This window comes from Strongylocentrotus purpuratus, unplaced genomic scaffold (genome assembly GCF_000002235.5).
Source record: "Strongylocentrotus purpuratus isolate Spur 01 unplaced genomic scaffold, Spur_5.0 spur5_scaffold_12, whole genome shotgun sequence".
NCBI classification, from domain to species: Eukaryota; Metazoa; Echinodermata; class Echinoidea; order Camarodonta; family Strongylocentrotidae; genus Strongylocentrotus; species Strongylocentrotus purpuratus.
Genome location: NW_022145597.1, coordinates 27,292,754 through 27,318,496, shown reverse-complemented (window position 1 = coordinate 27,318,496; position 25,743 = coordinate 27,292,754). Strand labels below are relative to the sequence as shown.

Sequence of the window (25,743 nt, the reverse complement as noted above, 5' to 3'; positions counted from 1 at the left end):
ATTGCCCCTGAGCTTCTGGGGGCTCCGCCCCTAGACTCCACACCAATTTATGTTCCGCGAGCCTTGACGTGCAGACCTCAAAATAAGCATATTTCTCGCCTGACTGTAACTTTCGGAATTCGTCATTTTCCAACTAACTCATAAAACAGTATAATTTACTAAAAAATTATGTCATTTTACAACATTTGTAAATCACTGAAATCGAATTAGAAATAAACCACTTAAGGGGGAGGCTGCCCCCTTGAATTAGTACGCTAGTGGTGTCTAGTGGCGTATCTGGTGCTTGGTCTCGTTTGGAGGAGGCGAGATGAGCGCGAAACCATATCTTTTCCCCTTTTCTTTTCCTCTTACTCTTTATTTTCTTTCCCTTTCTCTCCTATTTCCCATTCCCTCCTTCCCTTCTTTCTCTCACTCTCTCTCTCTCTCTCTCTCTCTCTCTTGCTGAGGGGGGAGGGGGAGACAAGAGCCTTTTGCCCCCGATTCACACCTTGATGGCAGGAAAAATCAAAACTGATCTCCCCTACCTTTCTTCTTCCTCTTTTTTTTTTCTTTCCCTTTCTCATCTCTTTCCCTTCCCCTTCCCTTCCTTCTCTCTTTTTAAAGTTTGCTGGGGGAAAGGCAAAGGCCTTTCACCCCCTACCCGAACCACATGTTGTTGGCTGGATTAATTGCATCTGACCCCCTCCCTTTCTTTTCACCTGTTTCTTTTCTTCTCCCTTTTTTGTTCCCTTTAGCTCTCCTCTTTCCTTTTCCCTTCCTACTCTCTTTTTGTTTGCCCCCCCCCCCTCTTTTCCCCCTCTTTTCTTTCCTCTTCTTTCTTTCCTTTCTCTCCTCTTTCCCCTTCCCTTCTGTTCCTTTTCTCTCTAGCTCTCTCTCTTTTTTGGCAGGGGAAGGGGGGGGAGACCCCTTTGACCCTCCCCCTGGATCTGTGCCTGGCCGTGGGTGTGTCCCCCATCCAGTACTGACATGAGCAGTTTTGTAATAGCGAACAGGCCTCGTACGTACTGAGCTGAGCAGCTTTGTAACAGCGGACTTGATTGGTTGCCTTAAAATTCAATTTACGAGCGTTCTGCGCATCCGTCTGGCAAAGTAACAGGCGTGTGCTATCGCACCTTGCACGCGCCTGCTAAATAACAGGCGGTGATTGGTCAATTTAGCAGACGTGTGCCGCGTTCCATACGTCTGGGGCACGTGAATAAAGTCACCAACGGCTTTCCATATGTATGCTGCTATAGGCAAGTTAGTCGCACGCCTTCCTTGCGCACCGTAGAAACTCGGGCGATGGAAGACGGCCGTTGTGTCTAATAAGCCACTGGTAACAGGGGGGCGGTAACTGGGCAGGGTACGGTACGGTATGTATACTGCTGCGCTGGTACTCGAAAGCAGGTGGTCGTAGTTGTGTAATGCTGAAGAAGGGAAACCGGGTCGCGGTACAAGTTTCGAGATCTTTGTTGTAGATGGCGTCAAATATAAAATGGGGATCGGACGTTTGCTTTGCTTGGTGAGTTGTCGTTCTTTTAAGTCTTTACTTTCGTTAAGCTTAGATTATTTTTTAGCATTCTTCAGTATTTGGGGGAGCTGAGAGCGCGAGAAATAGGTAGAGCATTCGAGAGGCCAGCGGCTGATATGTCTCCCCCAGAGTTCGGGCGGGCAGTGGATTGGGCTGGAGCCTTGGCACACATAGCTGCATCACTATCCTGGCTGTGTAGTAAAAGCTGTAACACCGCTGTACAAAACTCCACGGATTTCACAAAAAATAGGTACTTTACTCTTTAGTGACAATTGATGACACGTAAATAGCAGTAAAATACAATTTTTTTCCTTTAAGTTACTGATGTTAAAAAGAATAATTAAAAAATTCAAATTGTAAGTCTAGTGTCAAATTTGCCGATCAGCCCAATCGGTGCTATTGTGTGCAGTCTATGCAATATTGTGTGGTGTGTATATTTGTGTATAATACCTGCCTCACAGCAAGTATACAGTGCTAGAGGTCAATATGCATTAGCATTGACTCTTTGCTTTGCTGGAGTGGAGCCTTGGTGCTGTGAATAAGCGTGGGCGATACAGGAAACTTGTATTGCAATTAACAACATTAATCCTGCCTTTCACTGTGATCAAGGTCTTCTTTGTTCTCTTAACTGTGTTTCTATGGTCCATTAATTGCTGTGTTGTCATTGAAATTTTTAACTGTAGAAACAAAACTGATAAAAACAAAAAATGTTCATGCAACTGAAAGCGACTCTTGCCAAATAAAAATAACAAATACAAAACAATTATCACAAGAGACCTTGTGTGTAGTGCAGTGGCATCTACTAAAATATTAAATTTTATTATTATTATTATTTGTTCAACCATTCTTAAAAAAGCACAAATACAATACAGCAAGGCAAGAGACACGTACATAAAAAGAATGAACAAACACATGCAAAGAGATAAGGGAGCAGCGAGTGGGTCAGGGTGCACAAAAGTTAAGTTCATCGCTGTTGCCCAGAGGCATGTGCCCCCACACATGCTACTCCCAGTACATAATTAAAAATATTGCACATTATAAAGGGGGGGGGGGGGGGGAGAAGAAAAAAATATATATACAAAAAATAAGATGGATTAAAAATTGAATATCAACAAGTTAATTTAAAAGTTGATTTAAATAAATGAAAAAATGCTACAATGTACAAAAAATTTCTATCACCTCAACTCTGAACATTCATCACGTGTATAATCATAGAGCCATCACAATGTTTGATAAAACATTTCAGATTAACAATGAAGAAAAAAAGCTCAGGCCATTACACCGTTCACCAAGACATTGTGATTTGTGAAACAATTAAAGAAAGATGTTCTTAATTATATCTATTGATTATCATTAATCCAATACAGTATTTGCCTTGGCCATGAAAGAATCTTGTAAATTTAAGTGCAAACATGTATTTCAAAAACCACTTAAAAATTATCACAATCTCTATGTGGTCTGTGTTACTTGAACCCTTTCAGTGTCAAGTCCTGTATAATGTAAATCAATTTGAAATTAATATCTGAGATCATTATAGATTTATAGAGCCCTAAAAGTTGTATGTATCTCTCTTGTCATTGCATATAATGCCATATACATGTATGTAATCATCGCTATTTTTAGAATCATTAGAAAGTGGGTTTATTCTTTGTTAAATGTCAACGAAGTGTAATACATGTACGTAATACAAATAAATCATCTGCATTTACTTACTCCTTGTAGGCATGTACACCAAAAGAAGTTATTGATATTGTTTCTAAACTCTAAAATGGCAAGAGTCCTGGTTTTGACAGGGTGTATATTACATTGGTTAAAAATGTTCTCCATATTTTGTTACCCTTTACTAGCACATTTCATGGATTTGACTTTTCTGTTTAAATTCATGGAGTGAAAACAACTACTTAACTTCCTGTTCCTTTACTTTGATTCCTGAAAACAGATGAATGAGAAAAATATATTTGTACTGTTGTAATTGTGTATTCAGAAAAGTGTGTGAATTACACTGTCTTGCTGCCAATGTAAGGAGTAATTGACCTTCTTTAAAGGTCAAATTTCTCTCTATACTGATCTAAACTTGAAGTAATGTATAAATGCATTTTAATAGATGCAACAAAAATAAGAGAAACAGAGGAAAACTAATTTGAGTAAAATTTGATAACTGATAAGGAAGTTATAATTTTTTTAAAGTATGACAAATTGTGGAACTTTGAAAATCACTACACAAATTGCCAATTGGTGACGTCATTGCCTCACTGTTTATCAGTTGCTTGACATATTTTAAATCCATTAATTTGCTTTGAAGAATCAGAAGTTTTCATGTTAGTAAAAATTCATAACTTCTTTTTTAATAGCAATCCGATTTTGCTCAAACTTTTTATGATTGGTTTGTCAGATTTTTCTGCTTCTATTGAAAGTAAGTTATTTTGGAGATGACTTGCCCTTTAATGCCCTTGTGGTTCCAAACAGTTAATTCTAGACTTTTCAAGGATTTTAAATCTGGATTGCAAGTTTATGTCACAAAGTGAAAGTTCAGTCATTGACAATACTTCACTGTTGTCTTTATTTTCCAATTATCCTGTTAATACAATTAGTGGTTATCATTCTTCTTCAGTAGCTTTTTTAGCCCCTGCCAAGAAAAGCAAGTATTTCCTGTTAACCAGCTGCAGAGTTTGACAACCATATTCCCTTTCATATTTGCAGGATATTTGTAAGAAGAAAACTATATCATTATAAAAAACAGAGAAAAAATTCTCATGATCTGTTTAAGTTTTTGTTTTGGAACTTTCCCACATTGTCCTCCTCTGACCTATCCCCCCCCAAAAAAAAAACCCCACACATTTCTCCCTCTGTCTCTCTCTCTTTAGTCTCTTTCTCTCTCTCTCTCTCTCTCTCTCTCTCTCCCTCTCTCTCTCTCTTTATCTCTCTCCTCTCTGTCTTTCGATTTGTCCTGATAGACACATGATATTTGAAATATATGTACTGTACCTCAAGACGATTTATGTCATATAATTTTTTCAGATTGTATCTTCATTTTAGTGATTACGTGCCATGTGGTTTGTGGTTCATGTTTTTTTTTTCTTCCATACATGTATGAGTAGTCATTGTATTTGGGGTTCTAAGAAATGTTATTGAATACCAAAGGTCAAAGGTCATTGTCTGATGAGAGATTCCTGCTCAGGTGGTTTTATCTTGTGTATTATTTTTAATTCTCACGGAAGATTCATCGATGTTGCCTTTACACTACGACATTCATCTGTTTGGAGTCGGCAGGGTGTTGGTTCATATACAATGCACCCTCCTGGCTCGAAATTAGTATTAGAGGGTATGGATGGATTAATATACTAATATACCCTTCTGTACTTGGGGGGGGGGGGAGGTTTTTTGAATTTGTTTTGGTTTTTGTTTGCTTGTTTTTTTGTAGATTTTTTTTTTATAGGCAGTTTATTGCTAGTACATGTATATGTGTGAAGCACACTTTCACTGCCCTTGTATCATTGTATTTGCTTTGACATTTTTACAGGCAGTCTAACTGCAATAAACTGCAGCATATATAAACAAGGCGTAATATTCCTTGAAATGGGATGTAAAAAGTCCTAAAAATGTGAATGGATGATCCAAGTGTAATAATTAATTTGCAGGAAAGCCTGCTGTAAAACATAATTGCCGTGACAAAGCTTTTTTTCTATCAGGATATCCTGATTTTGATATGTTCACATATCCTACAAAAATCTTAGTTCTCAATTGTTACATTTTTCATGAACTATCTGTAAGGGAATTTTAAGCTTTTATTCTAGGATATGACGGTTTCTTAAAAGTAATCATAAGCAATTTTTGAGGGAAAGCAGTCAGAGACTTACATGTACAAGTGGTTCGCATCCTGCTTGCTGATATTTGAACATATTATTTAACATTAAGAGCAATGAGAGGAAACACTTATTGTCTTTGATCTTGAAGGCAGGTTAACTATCAAGTGTGAACAAGGTGACTGTACACTCATGTTTAAAGGGAAATCCCCCCTTGAGGCCTTGAGGTTTGTTCAGATGTAACGTGGTAAACTGCTGCGTTTGTTTGTTTAATTAGTATTATAATGAATGGCAACTGCATGCACAGCAAAGGTCCTGTGGCTGCGTATATTTCCTGAGCTCTGTGTTATAAAATGCAGAAACGTGAAGCGTACGTGTTACACACTGTATTTCATTTGGTTCATCATCATTAAAAAAAAAATCTGCTTTGATTTTGCCACGTCATGTCTGAACGCAGCCTTAATGTACAAGTTACTCTGATGGAGAGCAGAAAAATCAGAGAAGCAGAGTAATGAAAGTTTGAATAAAGTTTGAATAAAGTTTGAATAAAAAGTAGACAAGAAATAACAAAGTTATGATGTTTATGAGCTGCAGACGCTGTTCATGTTGGAAGTTCACATTGAAGTAATAAAAGAAAAATCACAGTGTTGCCAATTTGTAGCCGTGACCTTATGATAGTCGGAGAGTTGATTATTTTTAACCCAGGGTTGCTGATTTTGGCAGGGAATGCATGTCGGCTGGAGGATGTACTCAAGTACCTCTCCATATCACATGGCTTCAAACTTTCCGTTTGACTTCCATTGTCCTCAATAATGAAAGAGCAATGCGTATTCAGAAAATAACAGCCCTGTCTGTACAAATGATATACAATGTATGCATGACATTTCTTTTCTTTTCTTTTCTTTTCTTTTCTTTTCTTTTCATATTTTACATCATGAGTTTCAATCCTTTTGTGAGTTTGACTGGTTAAAGTCACACATTGTTTTGTTCCCTTTGTTTAGATTGTGCAGTCAAAGAGACAATCAGGTCATGTTCAGTGATAGGTTCTCCCCAGTGTTTAAACAGTGCTGTTGTGATAGTTTACATTTAAGCTGGTAGATTGTTAGGGCGTAAGAGGCCTGTAACTCCCTTAAAGGTACTATGTCCCATTTGCAGGCCAAAAAAAGATGAAAAGGTTAAATTCTAATGGCATTCGAAAGATAATACTAATTTAGAACTTCCCTAAAAAAAGGGGGGCTTGAAAATGTCCCTAAGTGGGAAAATAACGACTATTAGTTTTCGAATCGACTAAAGAGCTACATGTATAGAGCCAGTATGTAATAGTCTGATTTTCAGACCATTGTACTGAATGGTCGCACGTTATATGCTGTGCAAAGATTCAATCAGTTTAATTTTGGCCATTACAAGAAGTGGGTTATTGATGTAGACAAATACCCATGTATCCTTTACAGCTCATTTTATGTACATGTATGTTATTACCAAAGAAGAAAAAAAAGCCAGTCAGTCACAGATGAGTCACTCAATAGTGTCTGACAGTGAAGTCTAGCAAGTAAACAGGTTTCCTTGCATACTTTGAATATTAGGACACTGCTAACGTTTAAATTTCACAGATAGGACATACATGACATATTTATAATTCCTGCAAAGTTCTACAGAAATTGATGTTGGCTGCAAAGGGACATAGTATCTTTAAAAACCCAATTGGGACACATACATATACATGTACATGTATAACCTAAGAGTTTTTACCAATAAAATGTTCCCCTTCCCCTTTTTTCCCCCAAAGTTTTTCAATCTGAAAAGCACTGTTTTTTTCTTCTTCATTGTCCCCCTTCCCCCCTTTATGAAATTTTGGATCCCAATACAAGGCTTGTTCATAAAGCCATATACAAAGCAGTATGCCCACTACTAAAGTTGTCCTTGATCATAACTTATCTTTTTGGCTGAAAGTCTACTCAGAATTGTGTATCAAAACAAGTGACATGATGAATACAGGTACCAGTATATTGATTGAGGGGTCACATACAAACCTTGACCTCTACTGAGCTGGGATCATAAATGTTAACCATTGTTTAGAGCAGGAACCAGACTGTTCAGACTCGCAGAGATGTACTTAGAAAATCATCGAAAGAAACATTTATTTGCAGTGAAAAGGGTGCACCAATGGAAAAGAAACAAAATATCAGTAATAATGGTGGCTTCATGTACTGTACAATGCTTCATGCAGGGATGCCAGTTTTCAGGCCCTGGCGAGTTATTTTCAGACCATAGTTTAGGCTTTTTTGTGTACAAAATAGCTCATTCTAGGTGATTTTCAGGCCCTCTGATCAATTCTAACTGGCATCCCTGTTCATGATGCTCCTGGCACTCCAACATTATTATTCCGATCATAGCCAATAGCTAGGCCAAAATGTAGCTCTCTAGCATTCGGGACCCATTTAGTCCTGGGTGGAGAGAGGCAAACTTGGATGAATGTCGTGCAACAGGATACCACTGCTGGGCTGGGTTCAGATTTGAATACGAATTGCGAGTCAAATTAATTAACCACAAGATCTCCACTTTTGCTATATAAAACCGGCTTGTTTCACTCTACAACCTCTTGTAATGTGACAACCAGACTGACCAGGAAAAAAAGAAATATGTATCATTTTATGACCAGAAAGAAGAAAAAAATTCTGGTGTAATTAATTATACAGATTTGTTATGGCTAATTACTGTAGCTCTATAATTGCTCGTGTGAATGAGCATGAAGAATGGATTCACATCATGCTTCATTTCATTGGACTGTGCATACCAGGATATTTATGCAATAAAATCCCAGACCCAGGGGGCTATGTTTCATTTAGGCCTAGCTGTACATCATTGGCATACACAAATACGCATGAAAAAGGGTAGTCTGTTCATCACCAGGCTTTTAACGTGTGCGTGCATAGCATGTTATTCTTAAGGGTACCAAAAACAGGAAAATCTTTGAAAATTTGATCGCTAGGGTATCAAAATCAAATTCACTGATGATAAGAAGATATTGGATAGCTAGCCCCGGTTGGTAGCAGATGGTTTAATAGGATTCTAAAATATTGAAATATCATTCTGTAATGTATTCCAAATCAAGTTTACCTAAATGTATTTTAAGGATTATGAAGGGATTTATTTTGTAATGTATAACCTAAACTACATGTACATGCATAGATCTTTATGAGGCCTGTCCTCATCAGCTTAAGTTTGCCAAATAACCCGCTATTTTCAGTCTCTGGATATTTTCCCGAAGCTCAAAATTGCGTCTTCACCAGACCGATGCGATCATCACAAACTAGCTCGGACGAGCACAAATTAGCTCTCTATTTCTCAAATAGCTGGATATTTGGAAAAAGACCAGATTTTCACAGGATATCTTCTCGACCACATATCCGGCTAGTTGTAACTGCGGGCTGATGAGCACAAATTAGCTCTCTATTTCTCAAATAGCTGGATATTTTGGAAAAAGACCAAGATTTTCACAGGATATCTTCTCGACCACATATCCTGCTAATTGCAACTGCAGATTAACTGGCTAATTTGCGATCAGGATAGTTAAAATAGCGGGTTATTTGGCAAACTCAAGCTAATGACAAGAGGCATATGGAAACCATTTAGAACAGCTGTTAGAATAAGGGGAATCACCTACTCCTTCCTCCAGCAATGAGTGCCGTTGGTTTCAGTGCAGTTAAAGATTGGAACAATGGATGCCGGCCAAGCAAGCCAGATGAGAAATGGTAAATCTCGTAACTTTTATTTTTAGTCACAAAGGACTGTCCATAAATTGAACATGGGAGCTGTGTTTAAAGGGCAAGTCCACTGCAAAAATACTCCTTTCAAAAGAAGCAGAGAAATCAGACAATTAAACCAATCAAAAAAATTTACCGGTATTGTTCAATTTTTCTCAAACCTTCACTGATCTGTTCTTTTCATTTTTATCCTTGTATTAAAGCCCCACTGAACTAGTTTGGCAAGGAGGGATTAGACCTCCCTGCATGGTCACTGACAGGTGTTTATCTCATCAAGTCAGCTCTCAATTAACATAAGAAAAAGAGGATCATGGGGGACCAATGGTCACCGATTAGGCATTGTTTGCTATATAGAGGGTGCAAGTAGCTATAAGTAGTGCAGTGGGGCTTTAAACCAAACTTATTGTCAGGGTGAACTTCCCCTTTAATATTAACTATAGAACAATGTGCGATATTCCCATATATGCATGAATAGAGATGCAAAAATCCCATTATGAATTGAGTTGTAATCTTTTGTTTGATTGTCCATTGCGCGATTGATCCTTTTAATCATTACAATCCTGTAGTTCCCTAAGTAAAGACCAGTTTTGGAAACGCCCCCCCTCTCAAAAAATGAAATTACCAATCATGTGAAAGAATATGTTTTGACTAACACATGATGATAACATTTTGCCGGGAAACCGCCTACTAAATGATATATTTGGTAAATTAGTTTATTTATTTGGACGTGATAGATATACATCTTTCTGTGTACAGTGCTTGTAACTTTACGAAGACTGGGTCAAATTTCTTATCATTTTGATGATTCCAGAACCTTGCAGTACACACCAATACTTACAGTGTATATGCTAGATGATCAACCTTTTCTGATCGATTCCACAACGTTTCTTTCACAATTAATCGCATGACCATAAATGGTCTTTATCTTTAAGTGCAGTAATAATAATAGATAATAATAGGCATTTACATGTATATAGTGCCGTCTATCTAGACAATTCTATTCCGAGGCGCACAAATTAATTATTACTCCGGCTTTAGCCTAGCTGCCATTACAGTGCTCTATCATTTCGAGGAGTTAATTTCTGCCAGGTACCCATTACCTCACCTGGGTCAAGTGTGACAAATGAAGATTAATGCCTTGCCAATGGACATTAGTGCCGTGTTGGGGATCATACCACGACCTTTGAATTTCAAGTCAAGTGCTTAAACCACTCAACTACGACACTTCTACAGTACGCTTATAGAATGCCCTTGCATGGCTGCCAAGTTTACAAACAAAATAGATTTGCTTATTAACACTTATAATGTTATTACATCTGTACAACTCCACTCAAGAATTATTGACTTTTCATAATCAGGAAGTTTCTGCTGATTGAATTTTCAAGAGTTTAATGGTCATTAATGTGCCAACGTTTTTCAAACTAAAAAGTGCATCTGAACTCTTATTTCCATTATCTAAATATGCACTTTAACATACATTATGTATTGCTTGAAATAAAGTAAACACTCTCACACAGTGTCAAGCGGGACTGCATGTATTATTCCATATAATGTGGTGTGACTTGGTGTTAGGGTGTCTACTCTATTTCAAGCAATAGCCTACTGTACATGAACATGCCAATATTTTGTTAGCTTACATATATCTCTATCAACAACAAGGACAAAGCAAATTCATGAAAATAAAAAACTTGGAAAAGCAATGGTTGTCAAGTTGCCAACTTTCATAGAAAATAATCTGAATTCATAATTAATTCTTACATAAATGTAAGGTAAAGCCAAAGTGAGAGTAATTTGTAATATATAAATAAGAAAATCCAATTCTAAAGTTGCTGCCCTGATTCACTTCCAGTTCTAAATACAATGAAATGCATCATAAGTAAATCGAGAATGGTGACTTTACACATTGTATAAGGATATACATGTACATCCTTCAGTCTTATCACTGTACATTGTCGTAATGGGGGGAGATTTTGATTGAGGCAAGCTTGTGTTAAAGGATCCAGGATATTTGCATAACAAAACACAAAAAACAGAAAGTTGCAGTTTCAAAGTGTTATTGGTATATTTATAGATAATTGAATATCCTCGGGTGGGGGTCTGAAAATGATTCAGCATCCAATCTTATAATGTACTGTACCAGGATATATGAGGGGGTGGGGGATTTCAAAAAAATAAATAAAATGATATTAAAAAAACATAACAAAAAACACACAAGACAGAAGTTGCACTTAAATTTCTCATCAATTTATTTAGTGTACATGTATGAACACATATCCTAGGATGGTTGGGAGCGGGATCTGATCGAGAAATAGTATCCTTTCTTATAAAGTACCAGGATATGAGCAGGAGGAGGGGGGGGGGGGATTTAGAGCAAGATATTTTAAAATTCATCAATGTATTTGATTTGTTTGAACCTATATCCTACGGTTGGATAGGAGCTAGGGTAAGAATACCGGTACCAGGATATAGGGGTAGGGGAATTTAGAGACACACATATTATATAGCAATACCAGTATGCTCATTTTTATTATCAATGTAGCCATTGGAAGTTCCATTGTATTAGCTCATAGCCGTGTGAAGGATTTGCATTACCGGTATCCGACATGAATCATTAATGCAGAAAGGTTGTAGCAGAAGAGCCGAATCACACAGTACATATACTGTAAACAGTTCCTGAGGGTTTATCAGTAGTACATGTGGGTATTAACACTTATGTTGGTTTTGGCAAACAGACGATAGCACATGCACACACTGGTCTCTCCACTTGGGTGAGTTTTTTTGTTTAAACTTCTATTGAAAGAGACTTGAAAGAGACTTGATTTCATATGGTTAGATGAACTGCCTGTGTGCTATATTTTACTTAAGGAGGCTTTTGATCATAATATTTCACATAGGAATTTTCTTGCTCGCATTGGTATTAATTGTTGTGGTTAACATTTGAGCTTTTGTAAAATCACTTTGTTGTGGAGTGGAAATCTACTCTCAAAAGACTTATTTAAACTACTACTTTGGAGTGTATTCAACTCCAAAATGGAGTGATTCCTATAATGTGACTCCAAAAAGTGTTGCTTGCAAATCTACATTAAGAGCACCGTGTTGACAGTACATATAGCAAGCAATTTAATGAGCTTGTATGTCGGTTTGGGAATTATGGATTCCTAGAAACGATGAGCAATACAAATGATATATATCATGTGGTTTGTGCATTTTGAACTTGGGATAGAGGTCATCGGATTTCCTCTGAAAGGCAACCGCTGATAATGAAGCTATATATTCAAAGCTGTAAACTAGCCAAGTCTACTGTTTTAGCTGTCCCTTGACTTTGGTCTCTCAAGGCCTTCTACCCCCTTGAGCTTTTCAAGTTACGTGCTCAGACAACGCCCCAACTTTAGGGGAGCTATATATGTTGTTTACCCATTTATACTTGGATTTGAGTCTAGGAATTATGGATTCCTAGAAATGAGCGATGGGCAATAAAAATGATCAAGTTCATCGGATTTCCTCTGAAAGGCAACACCTAATGCAGCTATATATATTCAAAGCTGTAAACCAGCCAAGTCTACTGTTTTAAGTCTATGCGAATCTCAAATTGGTAGTTCGGTCAGAGGATTGTGACTTAGGACGAGGATAACTCTCCCATTAGCCGTGTACATCATTAATTTCTTTATTTCTTGTAAGTTCCTTCTCCCTTGGGGCACTTCTCAAAACATATTATATTATTATAGGTCCTCTAAAAAGAATTAACCCTCCTGAGCAATGAATTTTTGCAAAATTTAAAGTCTAGTCATTATATGTTGGAACAGATGGGAAAGTAGTCCAGCACTACATCACATTGACATTACCGCTTCAGCCTATTTGAAGTGCCCATACCTATATAGTGATTACAACTTTCCAAAATTCATAACTTTTGTATATTTAGTCAGATTTAATTGAAACTTTCATCAGTTTGCATCTTTTCTGCTTCTTTTAGAGTAGTTGTCTATTTTGGTTTGATTTCCCTTGAAGTCTCTCATCGGTCTACTCCCTTGAGCATTTCAAGTTACTCCAACATCTCCCCAACTTTAGGGGAGCTATATATGTTTGTTTACCTATTGTCTTGGATACTTGGATTTGAGATCAATAAGATGATACCTAGCTAGCAGACAGGTTAACTCCAATACAAACAGTCAGCATTCAACTTATAAGTCTCAAATCAATTCTCTTTTTTTCTCATAACTTTGATGTACCTTCTTTCTTTTTTCTTTTTCTTTCCTTTTTTTATTGACTTTGTTTTAAAGCATGGTACCTGAGATATCATTTATAGATACCTGAGACCTACATGTACTACCAGTAAATGACAATGAACATAAAGGTATACTCTTGGACCTGTTCTTTAACCCGCAACGGTCAAATCTTTAAAGTGTGAAGTCTATAGTTCCTGTTACCGGTACTTTTATCAACCTATATTAAACCTTCTTTTCTTGTTTTTGTTGTAAAGATTCTGTCCTGAGACAGCATGTGTGGATCAGGATGCCTAAGACCTACAAGATGACACCTAGAGGACAGGTCTACACTTGGACCTGGTCCTGGACTTGCAAGGCTCTAAATGGCCTACTTCTACTGCTGTATTTAGTACATAACTCTATTTCTCTATGCCCTGAAAACAGTAAGTAGAAATGCCATTATTCTGCTTACTTCAATTAATCGGGGGATCGCGTCTGGTCAGTGGTCACGACCTTTCGTGAAACAAATCCGGAAGATCATGTGACCTTTCATAGATTTGCTGTAGGATTTTCACAAAGTGTTGTGTAAATTGGACTAGACCATTTGTAGATAAGGGGTGCTTATTCCACAAATGTAACCCCCGACATTTCGTGAATAAAGGGGCAAATAGAATTTTTGTTGTAATATTATAAGAGCATTCCAAAAATCATAGATATCATCAACATTTTGGGGAGAGTAATTTCTCAAGATTCCACAAGAGTGTCTCAACTAATATAATCTTGCTATCAATAACCTTTTTTAACTCAAATATTTTATGACCTTATATTGCTAATAAATTACAATCTTTTTATTTTTAAATCCTCGTTTAAAAAAGATTGTTCAGTGAAATAGCTTAAAGCTTACTCCAAACACACATTACCCCTTCACACTCTGAATCCATAATGGATTGTAAATTCTGATTAATTATCAATCAACTGTGTCAATTGTTCTCTAGATATGTTATTTTTAGGGTCTGTGTGAAACTGTGATTTTTTTTGATTTTTTTGATTTTTTTTTTTTTTGGGGGGGGGGGGGGTCTACAATTTCAAGCACCCATTTGTATGTCCTGGGCGTTATTGCCGAGCCGTGCCTCATAGACTGATCGCTTCTTTTTTACATATATATCTTGATTGTTTAACAGTATATTTTGTATATATTCTAGAGACGGACCCCAGCACGGAAGAGATTGGAACTGCTGGCACATACAAAGATCTCATCTGCCAAGTGACGGAGCAGTGTAAGGTCTGATTATAGGACTTCCCCAAAAGACTGACAGCCCACGAGACCAACAGCCCATGAGATCAACATCCCATGAGACCGACAACATCAGTCTGACGAACCGTAAAAAAGCTCTCAGATGGCCCACGATCCTGACACGTTAGTCTTGTGGGCTTTTTGATAACTTTCAGGTTTGCTAGACCAACATGTTCGGTCTCATGGACTGTCCATCTCGTGAACTGTCGGTCTCGTGGACTGTAGACTCTTATTATACCCTGTTGTAGCCTAATACATATTCATACATAATTCAATAAACTGCCTCAAATGATCTGCCGCGGCATGTTATAACCACCGACGTAGTGCGCTTTACAAATTGGTTGTATTTTATGATTCACAGATAAATGAATACATATAGATGCCTATTTCTTGTGCCCAGGTATAATACTTCTTTTTGATTCCATTTTCCTTTAATGTACATGTGAAATGGTTTCTATGTTGTTTTATATGCATCATGAATTGAGTTTACCATTACTGTAACTGTCTATGATTATGATTATTTCTCTTTTTGTTGTAAAATGATCTTTGCAAATTTTTACCAGTGAAAAACAATTTACCGAATAGACAATAAATATTCAATTTCATTTTCTTTCTATTTAGAAATTTCATTTGTAACATTTATACCGGTGATAAACAAATTTCTGAATAGACAATAAATAGTTATTTTCAATTATCATGGAATGATTGTCATGTAGTAAATCGGACCTCTTCACCATATTGCTGCCACAAGATGATAAAACTAGTTCAGTCTTTCTCTCCACTGTAACCAACACAGGTATCCTGGCAGCAAGATGGCGTACCACTCAACCTGACGGACGATGGAAGGATCTATTGCGAGAGCGAATGTAACTGCCGAGCTTTGAAATTCAAGTCCCTCGACTTAGAAGATGAGGGGAACTATACCTGTTTAGAGGAGACAGGATGTGAAGGAGAAAACCTGCCACAACAGACTTACTTGAGAGTGGATGAGGGTAAACGTAAGCAACTTTTCTCTTTTATCCTTTTTTAAAGTGACTTTGTAACATTGTTGAAGGTTGATGAAAAGAAACTGTGTAGTTTTGGTATGAAATGCTACTTACTATATTCCTTCTACTGTATTGACCCTCTGACATGCAAAAAATCCTGAAAAAATTCTCAAACCACAAAGATATTTATGGTTTTCTTTGGAAGCGTCACTCTGCGACAACCTCTATCAGTAAATTCCACCAACCATTTTTGAATTTTCCCAACCGTTTTTCCATGAAAATAAGACATAAGACGGGCTTTTGAAAATCTTTCAACACTTAAATGTCTGGAATGGTATATAGAGCCAATTCATTGCTTTGTGACAATTTTCATTCACCTAAAATGTAATTAGATTGTAATAATATAGTTGGGAGAATTAAGGAATCAATCAGATCAGTTTTTCCCAATTTCTTTCATTAATATTTGTCTGTTTTAACTAAAATTTTCAGATTATCTTTAATTGTACATCCAGCATTGAAGTCGCTTCCTTAGGACCATTTTGTCTCATCTGAACAATGTTACCAAGTCCCTTTAAGCTACATTTGCCATTACACCACACCGTATTCTTTCAACAAGATTAGTTGGGCCTGAAAAGGGCCGCACACTGACTCGTGCTCTATCTCAATGTTTTAATAGCCCGTATCTATCATCTTCATGATTTTTTAAAAAAAATTAAAATAATTTATATCTATATGTATATCAATTATAATGGGATCACCATAAATCACCTGGAAAATGATTTGAACACAGATAGAATGTATAACATCAACCTCAAAAAACTTAACCATTCATTCTATACGCTATTACAGTTAAAGTGTTCAAATAAATAATGAATAACATCAAACACTGAATGAACAATAAATAGCATCAAAACGCACACACGTAACCCAAGTCAGTCTTGAGTTTGCCGGGTACCAGCCATATTCTATGTGAGCGGGTACATGCATTGGCTAGTCTACTCAGCTGTTGCTTTTATGTGCATTGAGCGTGTATTTAAAATTCAAATGCTCTTTGGAGAGGTAATATTTTAAGCTCACATTTAGATTAAAAGATATAGCGACATAGAACCTTGAATATACAGATCATAATACTTAAAGGTAATACAGAGTTTTGGTATGGGTCATGAATTTGGTCAAATGAACATATTGGAAGCATATGCGATCCTACAATATTCAGTGATCGTTGTCACGTTTGAAATCGATTTTAAAGTTATGAAATTATAAATAATAAACTCTTTATGTTGTATAGCTCCCTCTCAAGGTCAAGATATTAATTAAGCTATAAAACAATATTTCTTGACTAAAATCTACCGATTAGCTATTCCCGTTTGGAAATTATATATCACAACTGCATATTCTGAAATGTTCATGGTCGCATGTACCATTGCACGACCATGCAGCGCTATTTGAAATTTATCAAAATTTAACGGGAACACCGGTAAATTTTTATATTCAATTTTTCTCGAAAGCAGAAGTGTTTTAGAGGCTAAATTTTCTAGTGCTTATATAACATCCACAGGGGCATCCAAATATATCAAAATTGAAAAGAATCACCACCATCCAATTTTCTAAATTTCCCAAAACTTTGTATTACCTTTAAGGGTGATTGGTACACTTTAATTGGTGTGTACAGTGAGGTAAATAAAACAGAAGATGTTAATGCTTTATTACCAATGCATGCAATTTTATGTTTAGAGACTGAATTATCAGAATGCAAACTCATTCCTTTTTTCATATTATTATTATACATGTACCGGTAATGCATATGATGCATGCGAATGAGTTCATTATACAATCTATTCGCAATCGAGTTGAGGCTGTATGCATTTATCTGACAGCTGTTGGACTAGGTGCATAAACGGTAGCCTCAACAAGAGCGAATAGATTTTTTAATGAATGAAAATATGCATCATTTGTTTTACATAATTAAACTTTTAGATTCAATTTTTCAATTTCAATTTATTTTCCATCTTTAAAAAAAGAACAAATATAACAAAGTATTGAAACATTGTATTAAAATAACAATATAAACATAAACATGGAGGGATACCCTTAATAAGCAGGTTGCTTGTAGGCAGGGCCCCGGTGTTATTGAAATAGGCTCAGTAAATGAATCACACATGCTGGCCACGTTTGACCAGTCATTTGAATAGGATCGAAGAGAGAGTTGTATAACATTTCTTATTTTATATCTGCAGATTCCATAGGCCCCATCATCACGGTTAACTCTGAATGCCAGGATAAGGTAGTCCATCCGGGAGAAGACGTGACCTTCTGTTGCGTCTGCCAAGTCGGCACAGTCTCTGACAGTACCTTCACCTACTGGGAGGATGAGAGTGTGACCCAAAATGTAAGGTGATTATCCCCTGTCTTATGAAATTATAAATTCTTTATGTTGTATAGCTCCCTCTCAATGTCAAGATATTAATGAAGCTATAAAACAATGTGTCTTGACTAAAATCGACCGATTAGCTAACAGTGAACTTGTATAGAAAGACCAAAAAGCAATATAGAGGCAGGTGCATGGTCTATATGAGAAGCATTAATTATTTCTAATGAGACAATTGTGTTCTTATTAGATAGGGGTCCTTAAAGTAGGTTTGATTGTATAAACAACCGTTTCCCTTAAATGAACATGCGGAGAAATAACATTTCCAAATGCTTGTCTCCTCAAATTGGCGTTGATCTGAGATTTGTTCTGATGACCATTACTCCGGGGTTTATTTTTTCGAGAATATCTAATAGGGTTGGGTTACCTTTGGGTTTTGGCGTAATTGTAGGATTAGGGTTAAGTGTAGTGCTTGGGGGAGGGTTGAAGTTTTTTTTTTAGGCCTAATGAAGAACAGTAATCATAATAAAGTGATTCTCATTATCATAATTATTTTCAAAGCAAAGGAAAGGGAAATATATCATCCTGCATCACCTTACACGATGTGAATAAGACATCTGAAGGGAATTATACTGTGGTTTGCTCTACGCCTCTTGGTAACATCATCAATACACTCAACTTGAAAGGTAGGATGATACAGATTAGAACTGGTAAAAATGATTGTGAAGATGATGAGGATGATTATTATGACAAAAGTGATGATATTGATGATTTTGATGATAGTGACAGATTATTATGATGATGGTGACGATGTAGATGATGATGATGATAATGATAATAAATATGATAATAACGATAATGATACAATTTATGATATTGATGATGATGATGATGATGATGATGATGATGATATGAATAACGTTTACAAGCTCTAGCTCTCTCTGTCCTTCCTACAACAGTCCAACCGAGATGGTCTATACCGAAGTGGGAGATACCTGTTAGCGTGATGATGGCATTCATCGTGATGACTGTCTTAATGTCGGCCCTCATCTACAGAACAAAGAGGACTGAGATACAGCTGCTATACAAAGACCAGTTTGGAAAACAGGAACAAGATGGTAAATACACTAACCATCTGTGTAGAGCCAGAAAGGCGTTCAGTCCTAAAAACTATTTGAGTTGACGCCCTTCTGTTCTCCAAACAGACAAAATGCTTTACAAGTGTGTCACATGAGTGAATTTAAAAAAAAATTTATTACTGCTACGGACACACAGAATAAAGGGAAATAAAGCTTGTTAAAATAAAGTTAAATTGTAACGTTTAATTTCCAATCATTTTTCCTGCTTCACACACTTTGTTTTGGCTTAAGTAAAAAAAAAAGTAGGTAATTAAACTTATCTTTAACAAAATAATTCTGGATGGGTAGTTTCCCGTCTGACATCGATGCCGGTCACAGCTCGTCTCGTCCACTTGGCCCTGGCCTCCGCATACGGCGTCTTTGCTCCACTTGGCCCCGGTAGTCGCCCCAGATTCTTGACCTCCGCAGACTGGGATACGATGGTGTGCGTCCCGATCCCAGACAAGAGCTAGCCCCCCGACGAAAGCTATGGAGAACCGGGTGGCAGTTGAGCTAGCCTCTCGTCCCGACGTGGAATTACCCTCAGATATTGACTTTAATTGCCGACTTCTAACATGACGTTAAGTCTATTATAGCTTAGGTGGTTCTCCTCGATTGCAGAAAATCCACCTCTTAATATACCCTACGGTTACTAAGTAAATTCTAAAAACATGACTACAAATGTTTGGAGAGGAAATCATCTTACAAAGGAAAATACTTGTCTTCTAAAGAGGCTTCCTAAATGTGTGCCAAACAACAGATAAAACATGTACACTGAATTAATGACTTCCCCAGGCCTATTCATAAGGAACAATACATCTTGGCCTGAAAAGAAAACATCTGACCTTAACATCTTCACCTGACCTTAACAAAGAACACTCCAGACCAGAGAGCTAAACAAATAAATTTCTTTCCTGACAAAGTGCAATTTCCCAGATCATTTTTTAAAATTTCTAATGAATCTTACATTTTCTATCTAAAACGGATGAGTAGTCATTTTTTAATCTGCATGTGTTCTTTTGGGTGGTATTTATATCTTACTCTGTTAATTTTAAGATAAGATACAAATTTTTCTTCATCAGCCTCATCATTGGGATCTCAATGCGGCTATAATGTATTACATACATCATCTTCAAACTTCTTATCTTTCAATTTTCTTGTAAAAATCATATTTTATGCTGCTGTAAACCTTATTATATGTTTAGATTTTTGTGCACACGTATGGGTATGGGAAGGAAGCCATGTGGACCATGGTTAGTTTAGTTGACCTATTCCTGCCCAGGCTGCCTGGTTTGGTGCAGCAGTGTCTATGAAATCGGGTCATATTATTGTGTATTGCAGTGATAAATAAATAGTAATGAATAATAAAAATTTAGTTATTTAATGGTTTTAAAAGTTTCAAGATGGTAAAAAGATGACTTCCCCTGGATCCCCCAACCCACAACCCAAACAAGTACCCCAATATACCCCAATTCAGCCCCCCCCCCCCCTCCAAACATCTAGCTGAATGGTAGTATACTGGTCGTTTTTCAGAGACTAATTGTCCCATGGGGCAGTTGTTTGTTAGTTGTGTCTTAAAATCTTTTTAAATGTCATCATTTAAATGATTTCTTGTGACTACGCTGATTTGACTCGCTGTCTCACTTGCAGATGGTAAGGATTACGATGCGTACATATCTTACTTCTGGTCAGACGGCGAGAGTTCACACAATCCAGACCGACTGTACGCCCTTGACCTCAAACAACGCTTGACCAAGCTTGGTTACACGGTGTGCCTTGCAGAGACAGACTTTCTCCCTGGGAATGGTAGGTCTTCATCATCAAACTTGAACAAAGGTCTTTCTCAATAAAGACTGAATACATTTGTAGAGGTGTCGTGGTCGAGTGGATATGTCACTGGACTGTGGATCACAAGGTCCGCAGCACTAATGTCCTTTGGCAAGACATTAATCTACATTTGCCACACTCGACCCAGGTGAGGTAAATGGGTGCCTGGCAGGAATTAATTCCTTGAAATGCTAGAGCGCCGTAATGGTAGCCAAGCTAATGCCGGGGTAATAATTTCAAAGGCTCTGTGGAAGCACATAGAGACGTTATAATGTGGTGTGCTATACAAGAACCGAATATTATTATTATTTTTAGATATTTTAGCAATTTTTTATTTTAATATGAATTCCGGGGTAATAATAGTATAGTGCTCAGAAACGATACTATTAATCACTTTATAAATGTTACTATTTTTATTATTATTTTTTTATATTTTTTAAATAGAATATAACTTTATTGAATACATACATGTACATCCTTTCTGTGCATGTCATGTTAAGAAATCATGAAACAGATGATAACAACAAAAAATGGTTTCAAGAAAATATACATTTTTGGAGAACTTCAAGATGAAATACGAGAAATGTTTTAATTTACACTAATTCTCCATCCTGCACATAGTTGTTCATTAGCAAAGGCAAGTGGTACCCTCTTTTTTAATTTGTTATATTTTCTCAAAAATGCAGAGAATAGGAGACCCATCCGTAAGTACTCAGACATATGGTATTGTGAAAATAATACAAAAAATTCAGTCATTATTTTCATTGCTGGTATTTGGTACATCCATCCAAAAATAATGAAATGTATTCAGTTGGAGTGGGATACAATCAAGGGGCTTTGCTTATAATCTGGCATTTTAACAATGATTTCTATTTTTACTGTTATTTGAAGTTTTAAATTGGACTGTGGAGCATTAGGCCAAGACGACTATAGAAAATCCTAGCGGGTTGATAATCTATTATTCTGCTTATCTTCACATACAAGTTATTTAATGAAGCCAGCAAAAGCCTAGCAAAAGCATTTGCTAGTTTATTTCATAGGCTTTTCACGCCATATATTTTAAAACTAATAAAGGAAGGCTGTGTTTGGATTTTGGAAAATCATGGTGGGCTTGTTTAATGAAAATTCTGGCACCAAACCTAACCTATTCCTCTATAACCTCTTCCTATTGTCATCTTCATTCAGCTAATGCATATGTTATTGGCAAAAGACTTTGGAACAAATTTCTTGCTAACATCATGTAACTTGCGCCAAAACAAAGTATATATGTTTCATGCCATAAGTTTTAAAACATAACATATGGCTTGTGGTCTCAAATATCCTGCATTAGTACTTTTTGTGCATCTATCACCCAATTGATATGTGTGCTGTACTGCAACCGGTTCATAATATCCATATTACCCACTGTCTCCAATTCGCAAACTTGTACCTGATTAAAAATTGTGTGGAAGGAGGAATGCCGTTACCTTCCTGCAAATTTACTTTCAGTAATAAACCTGCATAATATTGTAATGATATACATATATTTCATCAATAGCGCCACCTTGTGGTGATATGTCACATAGACAGCAACACAGGCAGAGCTCTGTATGGATGCTACAGTGGGAGTCTCATGTACTGATAAGTTTGTATCAAGTAATAAAGTTTCATTTGAGCTTAAAGATAAACTTGAGTTCTGGTTTTAAAAAAAATGAATTTTCACAGAATCAAATGAAACTTGCACTGAATGTTCAAGATTACAAATAAATGTCATTTGCCAAACAATTTTGGTAGAAAATGTATACTGGCTGAGTAAGGAGCATAGAAAGATAAGGAAATCAAGGAAAGTTGATCCGACACTATTTGTGTCGTCTCATATACATCTTTCTGTGTACAGTACTTGTTACTTTACCAAAACTGGGCCAAATTTATTATGATTTTGATGACTCCAGAAACTTGCAATACACACCAATATTTACATGCTATATGATCAACTTTTTCTCATCCATTCCACACCTTCACAATGCAATCGCATGACCAGAACTCAACTTTATCTTTAACTACATGTAGATGTCAAGCATAATTATTACAAATGTATTCTTGGTCACTGTTGTTTGTCTGTGTACCACCAATGAACAGGAAATGACTGAAATATCAATTCTATTATGATTCCTTATTCTTTGCAGAGACGTCAGAGGAAATCGTCCAATCATTGACTAGGAGTCGTCGTTACATCATTCTCCTGTCTCCACAGTTTCTTACATACAGGTATAACCCTCTCCACCTCTTCCTCTCTTTTATAATGATAATAATACAATATTCATAGAGCTCTTAATGAAAAAAATATGTTTCTCAATACACTGTACAAGAAAAATGTAAAACACAATACATAATACAAAGTACTACAATTCAAGGGTGAGTGCTTGCTTGTACAACACATACTGTATGTCACAAGGTTGCCAAATTGTACTTGATCCATTACAACTTTGAAAATTCCCTATTCTTACACTTTTCTTATTCTTACACTTTCCTATTCTTACACTTTCCTTATTCTTACACTTTCCTTATTCTTACACTTTCCTTATTCTTACACTTTCCTTATTCTTACACTTTCCTTATTCTTACACTTTCCCTATTCTTACACTTTCCTTATTCTTACACTTTCCTTATTCTTACACTTTCCTTATTCTTACACTTTCCCTATTCTTACACTTTCCTTATTCTTACACTTTCCTTATTCTTACACTTTCCTTATTCTTACACTTTCCCTATTCTTACACTTTCCCTATTCTTACACTTTCCTTATTCTTACACTTTCCTTATTCTTACACTTTCTCTATTCTTACACTTTCCCTATTCTTACACTTTCCTTATTCTTACACTTCCCTTATTCTTACACTTTCCCTATTCTTACACTTTCCCTATTCTTACACTTTCCCTATTCTTACACTTTCCTTATTCTTACACTTTCCTTATTCTTACACTTTCCTTATTCTTACACTTTCCTTATTCTTACACTTTCCTTATTCTTACACTTTCCTTATTCTTACACTTTCCTTATTCTTACACTTTCCTCATTCTTACACTTTCCTTATTCTTACACTTTCCTTATTCTTACACTTTCCTTATTCTTACACTTTCCTTATTCTTACACTTTCTCTATTCTTACACTTTCCCTATTCTTACACTTTCCTTATTCTTACACTTTCCTTATTCTTACACTTTCCTTATTCTTACACTTTCCTTATTCTTACACTTTCCCTATTCTTACACTTTCCTTATTCTTACACCTTCCTCATTCTTACACTTTCCCTATTTTTACACTTTCCTTATTCTTACCTTAATCAATGCACGCATATACGATTGCATAGAATAGGGCCTACATAGAACCAAAGTCATACTTAGGCCATATGCATGGGGTTTTAGGTTATTCTGTATTTTCTTAATACACTTCACCACTAGCCCCTTAGAATTTGAGGTGAAGTTCTTTATGTTGATTTTATATTTCCTAGCTGCACTTGTTACTCGTATTTTTTATTATTTTATATTGTGTGTGATTGGTATGCCCTTTGATATTTCATTGGAGGTGGTGTTGTGGAGGTGTAATGGTTAGTGCTTCATATACTTGACTCTAAATCCAAGGGGTGAGGGTTTGAATCCCAGTGCAGCTCTCTCGTCTTTTGGCAAGACATTCTTCCATATTTGCCACTCTCCACCCAGGTGTTAAATGGGTACCTGGCAGGATTTATTCCTTGAAATGCATTATGGCTGCCAGAACTAAAGTCGGGGTATCCAAATATCCAAACTAAAAGGGACGTTATATTTTAATGTGATATGCGCTTTATAAGAAGAGTTTATTATTATTATAATGATCCTTATTGATTATAGGTATATGTCTCTGGAGACTGAGCAATGCCTAGATATCATTAAACAGAACAAGAAGGAGATCATCCCCATCTTCATCCGAGAGATCTCACCCGATGTCATCAAGGCTCACGTGGCCCTCGACCACATCGTCAGCACCCACCCACGACTAGACTGGCAGATCTTCAAGGACTCTCGATCTCAGGAGCCGCTCAGAACCCTGTCAATGGAAAACGGTAACCATATTGAGATGGAGGCCAGAGAGTCTATTCAAGTAGCGCCAAAGCTGAAGAGAGCCGAAACGCGTGTATGGAGTACTTTAAGATTGCAGATGCCACCCGTTCCTCGACAACGTTCCAGTTCAAGCAGTACGACAGAGCAGCCGCTTTCGAGCGTAGAGGCGGACAGCTTGATAGAAAATGCAGTTTTGCAAGAAGATTCAATGCCCGGGGAGAATCCAGAAGCAGCTAGGCACACGCCACATGTGGTCTGATAGGGACTATTGCAGGAAACCAGTCCAACCATATATGGTTAGCGTTTCACCTGGTATTTTTCAAGGAATGCCTGGTTTAATCTAGTCTGGAGTCTGTTGTGATTACTAAAGTCGCCAAATACTAGAGACCTTGCAGAGTGTTTCTGACTTATAATAACACATAGCTTTAAAGACTCATTTCTGGGGATTGTGGCTATATTTAGGTTCTGTTTAGAGTCTCTTTCACTCAATAAATTGCCATTTATCATAGACTTTCAGCAATGTTTCTGCCTTATACTGACATACAGCTTCAACTACTCATGCCTAGCAATCAGCCTGATTTGTGGGTTCTGTTTGAATCTATTGTGTCTACTGATGTTGCTGGAGACTCCTTCTGAACAACATTTCTATCTTGTAATTACATAATTGTGCATATTATAGCTTCAACTACTCATGCCTAGCAATTGGCCTGATTCAGGTCGAGTTTGCAGTCTGTTAGTGCTTACTAAAATTGCTAAATATCACAACCTGTAAGCATATTTCTGCCTTTTATTGA

At 36.7% G+C, this 25,743-nt stretch overlaps 1 protein-coding gene across 3 annotated transcripts; it reads left to right on the top strand.

Annotated features, from left to right (window-relative positions):
- The first annotated feature begins 1,253 nt into the window (after positions 1 to 1,253).
- LOC764816 (interleukin-1 receptor type 1) lies at positions 1,254 to 25,743 on the top strand. Of its 3 annotated transcripts, XM_011666897.2 has the most exons (11): positions 1,254 to 1,501; positions 13,555 to 13,722; positions 14,482 to 14,561; positions 15,370 to 15,565; positions 16,681 to 16,686; positions 17,797 to 17,953; positions 18,489 to 18,613; positions 18,887 to 19,045; positions 20,696 to 20,851; positions 23,038 to 23,119; positions 24,740 to 25,743. In XM_011666897.2, exons 2-11 carry the CDS (start codon positions 13,587 to 13,589, stop codon positions 25,206 to 25,208), a joined length of 1,566 nt encoding a protein of 521 aa, XP_011665199.2. In that variant the 5' UTR covers positions 1,254 to 1,501; positions 13,555 to 13,586; the 3' UTR covers positions 25,209 to 25,743. The 3 variants fall into 3 exon arrangements, with proteins under 3 accessions (XP_011665199.2, XP_030838126.1, XP_011665206.2); XM_030982266.1 differs by lacking the exon at positions 16,681 to 16,686 and having other exon boundaries at positions 1,255 to 1,501; positions 13,553 to 13,722; positions 15,370 to 15,571; XM_011666904.2 differs by lacking the exons at positions 1,254 to 1,501; positions 16,681 to 16,686 and adding an exon at positions 11,749 to 11,845 and having other exon boundaries at positions 15,370 to 15,571.